The 13,209-nt window shown below is 38.0% G+C and overlaps 1 protein-coding gene across 1 annotated transcript in view; it reads left to right on the forward strand.

Moving 5' to 3' along the window:
- The window catches only part of cps1 (carbamoyl-phosphate synthase 1, mitochondrial), a 60,781-nt gene that overhangs the window by 14,380 nt on the left and 33,192 nt on the right, over window positions 1-13,209 (forward strand). Inside the window, 11 exon segments of the mRNA XM_039818292.1 lie at window positions 2,989-3,087; window positions 3,500-3,595; window positions 4,127-4,316; window positions 5,250-5,407; window positions 5,548-5,676; window positions 7,300-7,444; window positions 8,213-8,350; window positions 8,353-8,422; window positions 8,682-8,880; window positions 8,984-9,160; window positions 11,114-11,232. Coding sequence (XP_039674226.1) covers window positions 2,989-3,087; window positions 3,500-3,595; window positions 4,127-4,316; window positions 5,250-5,407; window positions 5,548-5,676; window positions 7,300-7,444; window positions 8,213-8,350; window positions 8,353-8,422; window positions 8,682-8,880; window positions 8,984-9,160; window positions 11,114-11,232 — 1,520 coding nt within the window.

Raw genomic sequence — 13,209 nt, forward strand, 5'->3', positions numbered from 1 at the left:
GCACTGTGCCCATGACAAATATTGCGTGTCTCTGCCTGTCAGGGAGGGAATCACTTATTTTACTTTAACCTATGCATATTGGGACTGCACAATATATATATATATATATATATATATATATATATATATATATATATATATATATATATATATATATATATATATATATCTCGTAATTGCGATATCAACTGCCGCAATAAACACATTGTGTAAGACTGTGACATATCGCAAAAGAAACTTAGAGTGGTGCCTTTTACATTCAATTCAATGTGCAATTTGTTCAATAAAAGAATGTTGGAAATTATTTTCTTTCATTTGTTTTAAATTCAACAAGCAGTTTGTTGTATTTTAGCAAAATACTGAAAGCAGCAGAAATGCAGAACTGAGTACAGTTTAATATCTGTTTATTTATTGCAAGTGATATCGTTATCGCAATATGCAAACATTTTATCGCGTTTTGCCCATTTCTTTCATATCGTCCAGTCCTTATCTATCTATCTATCTATCTATCTATATATATATATATATATATATATATATATATATATACAGTGCCTTGCGAAAGTATTCGGCCCCCTTGAACGTTTCGACCTTTTGCCACATTTCAGGCCTCAAACATAAAGATATAAAACTGTAATTTTTTGTGAAGAATCAACAACAAGTAGGACACAATCATGAAGTGGAACGAAATTTATTGGATATTTCAAACCTTTTAAACAAATAAAAAACTGAAATATTGGGCGGCAAAATTATTCAGCCCCCTTAAGTTAATACTTTGTAGCGCCACCTTTTGCTGCGATTACAGCTGTAAGTCGCTTGGGGTATGTCTCTATCAGTTTTGCACATCGGAGACTGACATTTTTGCCCATTCCTCCTTGCAAAACAGCTCGAGCTCAGTGAGGTTGGATGGAGAGCGCGTTTGTGAACAGCAGTTTTCAGTTCTTTCCACAGATTCTCGATTGGATTCAGGTCTGGACTATGACTTGGTCATTCTAACACCTGGATATGTTTATTTGTGAACCATTCCATTGTAGATTTTGCTTTATGTTTTGGATCATTGTCTTGTTGGAAGACAAATCTCCGTCCCAGTCTCAGGTCTTTTGCAGACTCCATCAGGTTTTCTTCCAGAATGGTCCTGTGTTTGGCTCCATCCATCTTCCCATCAATTTTAACCATCTTCCCTGTCCCTGCTGAAGAAAAGCAGGCCCAAACCATGATGCTGCCACCACCATGTTTGACAGTGGGGATGGTGTGTTCAGGGTGATGAGCTGTGTTGCTTTTAATGCCAAACATAACGTTTTGCATTGTTGCCAAAAGTTCGATTTTGGTTTCATCTGACCACAGCACCTTCTTCCACATGTTTGGTGTGTCTCCCAGGTGGCTTTTGGCAAACTTTAAACGACACTTTTTATGGATATCTTTAAGAAATGGCTTTCTTCTTGCCACTCTTCCATAAAGGCCAGATTTGTGCAGTATACGACTGATTGTTGTCCTATGGACAGAGTCTCCCACCTCAGCTGTAGATCTCTGCAGTTCATCCAGAGTGATCATGGGCCTCTTGGCTGCATCTCTGATCAGTCTTCCCTTGTATGAGCTGAAAGTTTAGAGGGACGGCCGGGTCTTCGTAGATTTGTAGTGGTCTGATACTCCTTCCATTTCAATATTATCGCTTGCACAGTGCTCCTTGGGATGTTTAAAGCTTGGGAAATCTTTTTGTATCCAAATCCGGCTTTAAACTTCTCCACAACAGTATCTCCCGACCTGCCTGGTGTGTTCCTTGTTCTTCATGATGCTCCGCCTTTACACGGACCTCTGAGACTATCACAGAGCAGGTGCATTTATACGGAGACTTGATTACACACAGCTGGATTCTATTTATCATCATTAGTCATTTAGGTCAACATTGAATCATTTCGAGATCCTCACTGAACTTCTGGAGAGAGTTTGCTGCACTGAAAGTAAAGGGGCTGAATAATTTTGCACCCCAACTTTTCAGTTTTTATTTGTTAAAAAAAGTTTGAAATAGGCAAAGAATTTCGTTCCACTTCATAATTGGGACCCACTTGTTGTTGATTCTTCACAAAAATTACAGTTTTATATCTTTATGTTTGAGGCCTGAAATGTGGCAAAAGGTCGAAACGTTCAAGGGGCCAAACATTTCGGCAGCACTGTATATATATATATATATATATATATATATATATATATATATATATATATATATATATATATATATATATATATATATATATATAGTGCATCTACTTTTCTAAAAGTGAAACCTTTACGTAAAGTTGACTCTTTAAAAAAGAAAAAAGGAAAAAAAAAGGCAGTCCCAGTATATTTAGGTATAAAATATGTGGTAATTGAGAATTTGATATACAGGACTAAAACCTTACTCTTAATTAAATATGTTCCTGGGGTGAGTTCTAGCTTACTCAGTGGAGTGTGCCAACCCATGTACCCAGGAGTCCTTTGCAACGGTCCAGGTTCGAATCCGACCTGCGGCCCTTTTCTGCATGTCATCCCCTCTTTCTCCCCTTTCCTCTCTGTCTGTTCTATCTAATAAAGAACCCCAAAAAAAAAAGTAAATAAATAAATCTCTTCTTGTAATGTATAAATAACAAAGAAAGTACAAACAATATGTATTTTTGTTTCTTTATATTAATTCTAAATAATGAAATTAATAAGATATTGATTATATTGTGTTCTTTTTCTGTACATTTAAATGAACAGATTTCAGAATTCTTGTAGGACAAAAGCAGTCTTATCCGAAAGTTTCCTAAAAGTGTCATGGTTTTTGCTTTGGATTCCGTTGCATACCTAAAAACCTTGTACCCTTAGGCCGAGCTTGGTCTTTATATCAACCAACAGGGTATTTTGGCTACATGAATGAGTGGAAAACATCAGATCAATGTAGGGTATGAGGCTAACAAAAACTGACACTCCTCGTAATACTATTATTGTCATTTTTATTTGTGTCTACAGTTTCTCTTTGATGCCTTTATGTCCCTGATCAAGAAAGGAAAAGATGCCAATATAGTTTCAGTGATGCCTAAGAAACCACAGATTCCTCCCAGAGCCCAGGTAAAGTATGTCACAAAGGTTTAGCAGGTTCAAGTATGCCTTTATAAAAACAACATGTGCTTTCAAAGTGTGTTCAGGACTAACTTTTGAGGGTGTAAAAGGTTAACAGAGTTTTTATCAAATGGGTCACAAGAAATAACATATTTTATAAATTGGGAAGCAGACTGCATAACATGTAATCATTGTAATGATTTATGTGGAAAAATGACATTTGAAAAAACAGGAAGGAATACTTGAACTGTAAGTAACTGAAATGCTGTTCATTAGTTAAGTGTCAAGGAGTTTGACATTAGGGTTACCATGTTTAAGACAATTCATGTATTTGCAAATGGAGCTCAATGCTGTTGCCGTTAGTAATTATCACATGCTGTTAATGACTGCATGTGTTGCCTGTCTATTTGTGTAAATGCAGGTGTCGAAGGTGCTCATACTGGGTTCTGGTGGTCTGTCTATCGGTCAGGCTGGAGAGTTTGACTACTCTGGATCACAGGCCATCAAGGCCATGAAGGTAGGAGATAGTGTGTTAATCTGTTGCCGAAAAGTTCCCAAAACTGTTACTTTACTACTTGTTTGAGTAACAATTGCTAAAAATGACAGTACCCGGCTGTTTTAGAAAATTAATGAATGAATAAATAAATAAATATGCCCTATTAAATGCATCCTGAAATAAATAAATGAGGCAATAGATGTATAAATAAATATAAATTAATCAATTTAGTTAAATAAATAGGTTTTACTTTTATTTATTTCAGTGGCTCAGTGTCACTGCTTACTGGGACACTTGAATAGAGCAGAGCCATCGTTAATGTTATTAATAACACCTGTGCTTTATTTACTCTGACAAGACAAAATTTCTGCTGTGAAAGTCTATTGTCAAAAGATATATTCTAACCAACAGAAATTCGTTTTCGGCTGAAAAACCGAGCACATTTAGGATAAAAGACATGGATGTTATAAACGTGACAATCAAGACTAATTATCATACCCTGGTTTTCTTTTTAAATAAATAATAATTAACCTTGTGGACATGTTGTTATAGGAGGAAAACCTGAAGACGGTGCTCATGAACCCAAATATAGCCTCTGTTCAGACCAATGAAGTGGGAACCAAACAGGCCGATTCGGTCTACTTCCTGCCTGTCACGCCACAATTTGTAACTGAAGTCATCAAGACCGAGCGTCCAGATGGCATCCTGCTCTCCATGGGCGGACAGACTGCACTCAACTGCGGTGAGATGTGTGCAACGGTTTGCGTCAATGTCCTGTGGAGTTCTGTGCAAGGCACTTGCACTGACAATAGTGGCATAATGCAATGCTCAGTGAGACCTTTTCCACTTTTCGACCAACTTGAGTGTCTGGATGAGTTTTTTTTTTAATTTTGTTTTTTAGATTTCCTGTATGTTTAAAGGGGAACTATTATGTAGCATTTTGTATTTTGTGTTTGTACTAGAACATGTTTACATGCTTTAATGTTCAAAAAACAATTTCTCATACTGCCCTTGGCTGCTGCACCTACTGTATATTCACCCTCTGTATGAGACGCTCGGCTGGAGTGCCTGTCTCTTTAACCCCCCCTCCCGAAAAAGCCCAGTCTGCTCTGATTGGCCAGCGTGTTTCCTGGTATCTCCGCTGCGCTCCAGTTTTGTTTAACTAGTAGGAGCTGGAGCTACTGCATAGGAGTATATAGCACAGCAGGACTTTCTACCGTCAAAAACTGCAGATAAAAGCTTCTGAACCAAATACTACCCAATCTGACACGTTTCAGGAGTAATAATACTAATACTAATAGAGTATAGTAGCACTTAAATTGCAGATAAAGAACTGTAAACCAAATACTACATGAAAGAAAATGGATTAGGAGTAATGTGACCCGGAATTGGGGAGAATTTAACAAAATTCGCAGCCAAGATGACATATTTTACTGCCATGGGCTATTAATGGGATAATATTAACACTGCAGTAGCTTAAAAAAAAAAGCCGGCTTGGAGTTGTGTAACACTTAGCCGAGAGTGGAAAAAACTGTTGAAACTGGAGCGTTAAGAACGTTTAACATAAAAAAATCCAACATTATAACATTGTAGATATGACAGGAAATACGGAAAAGCATAATATGTCCACTTTAACCATGCATCTGTGTGGATTGGTATGTTGTGTGGTGTTCAGGAGTTGAATTATTCCAGAGTGGTGTCCTGGAGCAGTACGGGGTGAAGGTCCTGGGAACCCCAGTTGAATCCATCATGGCCACAGAGGACAGACAGCTTTTTGCTGACAAACTGAATGAGATTAATGAGAAAATTGCACCCAGTTTTGCTGTGAAGTTGGTAAGGATCCAATAACAAGAAGAAATATCTTCCGCTTTCTGTACATTTTTTAAGACAAGTGGTATATACAGTGTAGATCAATTCTGTATTTAAGTAATGAGCGGGGAAAATGCAGTATGATATTTGTGTGTATCTTTGAGGTATCTGATGCCTTGAAAGCAGCGGAGCAGATTGGCTACCCTGTGATGTTGCGATCTGCCTATGCCCTTGGAGGACTGGGGTCTGGTCTGTGTGCCAACAAAGAAAAGCTGGAGGAAACTGCACACAAGGTCAGAATAAACTGTGCTTAGTTGGGATGGTGGAGGCATCTGAGCAAAATTATTTGGTATTCTTTGTAATTTCTTCTCTTTACATATGATTGATCGTGCAGATCAAATCAGCAATTGAAGCATTCTACTCAGACTGTTACTGACAAACTTTCTTAGTTTCATACTTTTACCCGTGTTTACAACATTAACCTGCACAAAGATGAAAGCTTTAAAATAGTTTAGATATGTTTCTTTGGTGCTCTGCCAAGAAGGGAATAACTTGCTGTTGCTTAGCAACATTCTTTTTGTGCTTGTCTGGTATCCAGCACTATGTCTGACAGCTGAATTGGTTATAATTTGTGATCACAGGCTGCAAAATGAATAGTGTGTATAGATTTTGAATAGACTTTATTAGATTGGTGCATACTGTTTTATGCCATTCTGTATGTCCTGCTTTCCTTGTCTTGCATTTAGAATTATTTCTTTTTTGTTTCACTTGGAAGTTTCAATGGCAAATGTTTCTTAGCCAGTTATGCTCAGCGGATATTGCACTTTTTTTGTGCTAGGTACAGAGCAAATATCTAGTTCACAAGGTCTTTGTCTAATCTTTGACAAAGATACAAAATGAAAATCGAAACCCAAGGTAAACACCTATTCCTTTGACCCTATGTCCTCAGCATAATCAAAAGAGTATATTTTTTTCCTATCTATTGCATGTGTACCAATACAAACTGTTAGTACATGTCCTTGTTACAGGTTAGCACATTACGGTCCAAGCACTTCAAGTTTCAACAAATGAAAAACATATGTGTTGTTACCTACCTTCATGTTTTTATACATTTGCACACATTTTTCTACATTGTACTGTAGGTAAAATTATATGAATGGTAGCTGCAATCATGTATAACAAAGCACATTTATTTTAATTTATCCAGAAAGTAACTTTTTATGTTGTTTATGTAATAACACTCATGCAATTTAATGCAATCCAATACAGTGATAAAATAAATACTACAGTATATGTAACTATGAGGTGGAGTCTGAGAGGTGTTTGTTCCAACTTTGTGATAATTATTGAGGCTATAATTCATGGTGTGTGGGTGTAGTAAATTGCATTATATATGTTAAGTTTGTTAAAGTAATTTTCTTCTTAGTTGTTTGTACATTATGTACACAGCCATCTGTTTGACTGTGCACATATGAAAAAAACCTCCTTTGATGACCCTTTGGGTTTACATTAAGGTTCATGAAGGAGTTATGCCACATATGGTATCCTTCACTGGAAAGAAAATAAGTACAAAAAATATAATTCGGGCATTGTGTTTATTATGTTAAATCATTAGAGAAAATAGTTAATTAATGTACATAAACTTAGACAATTGCTCAAGATCAGCCAATGAGGGGGGATGCGTGTGTTAACATGCAATGTTTACATTACATCCATATAGTTTTTATTGCAGTTTTTTAATGATTAAACATGGGTAATAAGTAGATAGTAAGCAAGTGTGCAACATTACTGCCACCGATAACTTTCCAATTGTATTAGTTACATCGTCGAGCTATTGTATTGACTTATATTGTGCAAGTGTTCATGTTATTGTGTTTACCAGCTGTGTAAAGGATTCTGTGCATATTGTATTGCAGGCTCTGGCTATGAGCAGTCAGATTCTGGTGGAAAAGTCTTTGATGGGCTGGAAGGAGGTGGAATATGAGGTGGTGAGAGACGTGGCTGACAACTGCGTCACTGTCTGCAACATGGAGAACTTCGACCCACTTGGCATTCACACAGGTACTAAAACATGCACGACATACTGATGTGTTCGTCTTCAGACTGCCATGCTATTTATTGTAGTATTATTTATTTGTTGTCCTCAAAAAACATTCTGCTTCAGGGTGAGCGCAACTTCTTTTTGCGAGCAAGTTGTTCACTCAAGACATAAGATGTTTCTGACAGCTGTTGTCCTTGTGTTATATCTTTGTCTTGTAACTGTAGTTCAAGAAAAGCATTGCGAGTCAATACTTGGGTTGAAAACTTTAGCCTTTGGGTTCAGTTTAGTTCTCATAGCCAAAGTCCAGAACTTGTACAGACTGAGACACTTGACATGTACATAGAATGTGCCCCAGAGCTTCTCCTGTAGAGCAATAGATGAAAACGTTCCATACATGTTTTAAACAGATTCTAGTACCAGTTGTAAAATTATTTTGCTATGCAGATATTTGTCGCTAATTTCAAAAAACTTTACAGTTACTATAGAGAATTCTAATTTAGACGATACAAGCTTTGATCTTTTGGTAAATAAAGTGATGTACAGTATATTCTTAAATGTTCTAAAAAAACTGTAAACTGCACAAACAAACATTTACAACCAAAAGTGGAGATGTACAGTATGGTGTTATGCTGCTTTACATGGGATTTGTGCTGCTCCCTGTTTTAAATCCAAATGAGAAACAGGCTTTTGTTGCTTTATGTGATGTTTACGCTCATTAACCAAAACCAAGTTCAGAGACTGTTAATACTGTTTTAAAGCCTTTAAATCAATATAATATTCTTCTTCAGGTGACTCCATAGTGGTGGCACCAAGCCAGACATTGTCCAACGAGGAGTACCACATGCTCCGTGAGACGGCCATCAAAGTGGTTCGTCACCTTGGCATTATAGGCGAATGCAACATCCAGTATGCCCTACACCCGTCGTCCTGGAGTACTGCATCATTGAGGTTAACGCCCGGCTCTCCAGAAGCTCCGCTCTGGCATCCAAAGCCACTGGGTGAGAGAATACATGTGTACAAACAGAAGGCGCCCACTGCTAGCAGGCTGGTACAACATGTTGGACAATATTAAAACATTAAACATAGCTACAGTAAACCTCAAAAATATATTTTCCGCTTTTCAGTAGGACAAAGGATAGGAGTCAATATCGCAGGATCACTACAGTGCTATGATCATGCTTATAATGTTTATTTGGTGCAGCAACTTCAACCACTAGTTGATTTGGGTCTCCCTGTCCCTTGGTTCATGTCTCACAGGTATCCATTGGCTTTTGTTGCTGCTAAGCTGGCTTTGGGTATCCCACTACCAGAGATCAAGAACGCTGTATCGGAGAAGACCACAGCCTGCTTTGAACCCAGTCTAGACTACATAGTCACTAAGATCCCCCGCTGGGACCTGGACCGCTTTCAGGGCATGTCCCATGAAATAGGCAGTGCCATGAAGAGTGTCGGAGAGGTGGGGGAGGATCCACGGATAAACACTCACTCATCAGCTTGCTTATTCACTATACTCACACACCAATATTATTCTGTCATGCATCTCCCTCTTCTGGATTCAGGTGATGGCAGTTGGCCGGACCTTTGAAGAGAGTGTTCAGAAGGCCCTGAGGATGTGTCATCCATCAGTAGATGGCTTCGTGCCCCGGCTACCACTCAAGAAAGCCTGGGCCGACACACAGGACCTGGAGCAGGAGCTGGCTGTGCCCTCCATTACCCGCATATTCTCCCTAGCCAAGGTACACTAATCTTTTATAGCGTAAATAATGAATGACACTGACAACAGTTTTCTCATTAAAATCTCATTTGAAGTGAAATTATGGAAAAACATGAAATGCAGAGCAAAATGTATCCATGGCCTACCTGCATGCTTAGTTGTGAATGCCTTATTGTGTGGAAAGGCTTGGTTTTAAAAACATTTTTTTAGATTAATAACTGGTCCGATACCACTTTTTTGCTTCCCGATACCGATTCCGATACCTGAACTTGCGTATCGGCCGATACCGAGTACCGATCCGATACCAGCGTGTCATATATTTCATTATGTTTTAACATCTGTATACTACTATCTCTGTATGGATGTGATATGATGTCGGTCTGGCTCAGGTTAAACTCTTTGTGAAACATGAACAAACGCAAACAAGGAATGCCCCAGAACTTTCTTTTATAGTTTTAATGAAAAAGAACATAAATAAACTACTTTAACGTAGATTTTCTTTAGGGCTTCATTACGTGGTATCGGATCGGTGCATAAACTCCAGTACTTCCCGATACCGATACCAGCGTTTTAGGCAGTATCGGAGCCGATACCGATACTGGTATCGGTATCGGAACATCTCTATTAATAACTTTAAACTTTAAAAAACAGAATTAAGTTGTTGAAAAGTTCGATAATCAAACATGTGGGGGAGGATGATTCCAAATCTGAAAGATGTTTTTGCTAAATCTGCTTTTGTGCTTGCCCAATACAGTGCTGTTAGCCTTTTATTTCCCTCATAGAATCAGATGAAGGTGAAACAGTGCTTTCACAAGCACATCTAGACACAGGGTCAAGCTCCATCATTCAAGCACCGAGACGTTGCATGAACTATTGCAAGGTCAAAAACATCTGCAGGTCTAGCAATTCAACATGCTTTTATCACCAGCTGAAAGAGGAGCAGAATGAGGTCACCTCAGTGTCAAAACCTCCAACTGTGTGAGCTTGGTGTCCCGACGGTGGAGATATATTTGTCCCCTTGAATATGGAGTGAGATCATTGGAAATGGCGACAGCATTAGGGATTAATGACCCACATCGTATCTCCAAGTGATCCAACACCAGCTATAATGCCTTAAGGTGGTCAGCACAGTCACTGTTACTCTCGGCTAACCTCTCTGTTGCCCTCCAGTTTGATTTTGAAACCTACATGTCTTAGGGCCAGACAATTTGTGACAATATTTCATTGTCGTGGTGGGGAAAAAAATTAAGACAGCCAAGGCTATAAGACATACCACGTACCCTCCTAAACAGTTATCTCAATACATAAACTGTAAGTAGTAAAGATAGAAGACACTGGAGGAAAATAAATTTGAAGTAATTCTCTGTTGCTGATATTTTAATTCTCAGGTTTTGCAACTCAGGCATCATCAACACATTTAAAAATACCAAAACATTAGCATGGCCCTTAAACATTTGTTACATATTTTCAGTATATATTTCAGTTTGCATCTGAATTTGCTTCTGAAATCACATAAGACACTGTAGTTATCACTTGCAGCTTGATCAAAAGCCCCTTATTTACAGGGCAAGGTAGGTTTCACTGCAAGTTTAAAGACAGCTGAGCAAAATCCTCCCACGCTAACCTGGAATGATTCCTCTCAGCTATCTAATATTAAAATGATAAAACATATTTACAAGCTGTTGTCAGGGCAGAACCTCTGTCATATAGCAGGTTAATGACACAGACTGGCTTGATATCAGATTTTTCATAAAAGGCCAATATTGGCAAAGTAATATATTTTTCCTATATAGTCCTTGAAAAAGTAATGGATAAAAACATATTATTTACAGTGACCGCTCTGACACCGTTCCTGTGTACTGTGAAACCGATTGGATGTCAGCTCTCAGAATGCTCCCATAAGGGGCATGAATGCTGAATTTGATAATAAATAATAAATGTAATGCTGAGTATGTTTCATGTCTCGATCTTTAAGGCCCTCCACAGTGGTATGAGTGTTGATCAGATCCACCAGCTCACGTTCATAGACAAGTGGTTCCTCCACAAACTCAACAGGATAACACAGCTGGAGCAGCACCTGGCAAACTACAACAGGTAACTTTTTGTCACTTTAATATTTCTGTTATGTGCTAGTCGATTTATGTGCTGTTGCATTAAGAATGTTTAGCCTGTGGTTTAATGGTAATAATATAAATAGTGTTGAACTTGTGACATCCTCAAGAACTAGACTAAAAGTTGCATTTGTTATATCTGTCTGACTCCTTCTCTTTGATGGTTGAAAGGATCTAGTCAAGTGGAACTATATTCTCTAAAATACAGTACATCCACCTGTCTATCCATCCATAAAGTTGCAGTCTTTATGCACCACAGGCAGACTCTCACACTATTATAATTTTATGGAATATATTGTAATTTCTTTTCCTATTTCGCAAGCTGGCTCAGTCCCTGTCAGTCTCACCTCTTTGCCATATATGTTCATCTCCTGGTTTATTATTTTAGGGCTGCAACTAACTATTATTATAATGCTCAATTAATCTGCTGATTATTTTCTGGATTAATTGATGATTTGTATAAAATGTCAGAAAATAGTGAAAAATGTCCATCCCAGTCTCCTAACGTCCAAGGTGATGTCTTTAAATGTCTTGTTTTGTCGGCCCAAAACCCAAAGATTTTCAGTTTAATATGACAAAACAGAGAAAAGCAGGAAATGTCCATATTTGAGACGTTGAAAACAAAATTTTACTTGAATGATTTGTCGATAATCTAAATAGTTGGCGATTGTTTTCCTATCGATTGACTAATCGATTACTCAACTAATCGTTAAAGCTCTACATTATTTCTACCTTAGTCTTGACCCTTTGCTACAGAAGATTAATTGAATATTGTCTGACCATAACTGTAAAACCTGCAATTATATTATTATTTTTTGTTTCAAATTAGTAAATTCAGGTTCATCATTTTATTACTCCGGCTTTCAGAAGAAAATATCAAATTTGAAAATATTTTAGCACAGAATATGTCACAGCATGATCCTGACCAACTAATACAGCACACAATTATCCACTTAATGAATATTTCTATTACTTGCAAGATATGCCCACCATCATTTCTAGTTCCTTCTACAAATTATGTTTTCTTCAAAAGGAAAATGTTGCTCCTCAAAAATGAGAGGGACCTCAGTCTCTCCACGTCTCTCTTTGTCTCTTGTGGTTTGCCTCCTCTCAGCTGCCTCTCTTTCTCTCTCTGCCCTCGGGCTCTTACCTGGACAGCCACTGTGAGTTTTCATGGCTCAGCTACAGGTTACCTGCTGCTTCCCTCTGACTCTGCTGTTTAATAATTAATGGCTGGCTGTCTGGTGGGCTCCTAGCGCAACACACTGACACATGGAAGGCTGTTGTAGTCTCCACTGCCTCTGGAGCAGTGGACACTGGGATGGGCACACAACAATAGGCTGCTGCCAGACTGATGGGAGCGTAGAGCTGAATACAGGTGGGCTTCAGGCTCTACTGGTCAGCAGACTCATTGTTTGTGTGCATACAAGTGTTGGATCTTCTATTGCTGTAGTTAGGACTGAAGGATATTTATTGATAGAGATGAAAAATATAAGTGAGGTCATCTTATTTTTCTTCATTCAAGAGTTTAGCTCTTTGTAGAGCCAAGATTAGAAGTAAATAGGAACCAGTTCCTTAAAATAAGATGCTCACACTGATAATAAATATCTTAATTTAATGTACTCTGTTTTCACCGAGTTGTCAAGTAGTTGTTTTTTAACCCCCTGAATAGGTTGTCTGTGAACATTGTCTGTGGAATGTGTATACTTGTAAATTTCACTTATTTCAGATACTTCTTTCATTTAAATTAGTTAAGAGAAAACACTGAGGTTTCTGTCAATGCTAAAAATTCTTGTTATCCCATGCACCAAAGGGGCATGAAGCATTTAATCTATGTTAAAGATTAAACTGGGGGGAAAATTGTGAAGAAATGTCCATCAAGATGACTTTTTCAGAAGTCCAAAAAGTTAACCCTCTCCTTGATTTCATGTTGTTTATGGAGAAGGAGACCCAGGAAATA

Source organism: Perca fluviatilis, chromosome 12 (genome assembly GCF_010015445.1).
Source record: "Perca fluviatilis chromosome 12, GENO_Pfluv_1.0, whole genome shotgun sequence".
NCBI classification, from domain to species: Eukaryota; Metazoa; Chordata; class Actinopteri; order Perciformes; family Percidae; genus Perca; species Perca fluviatilis.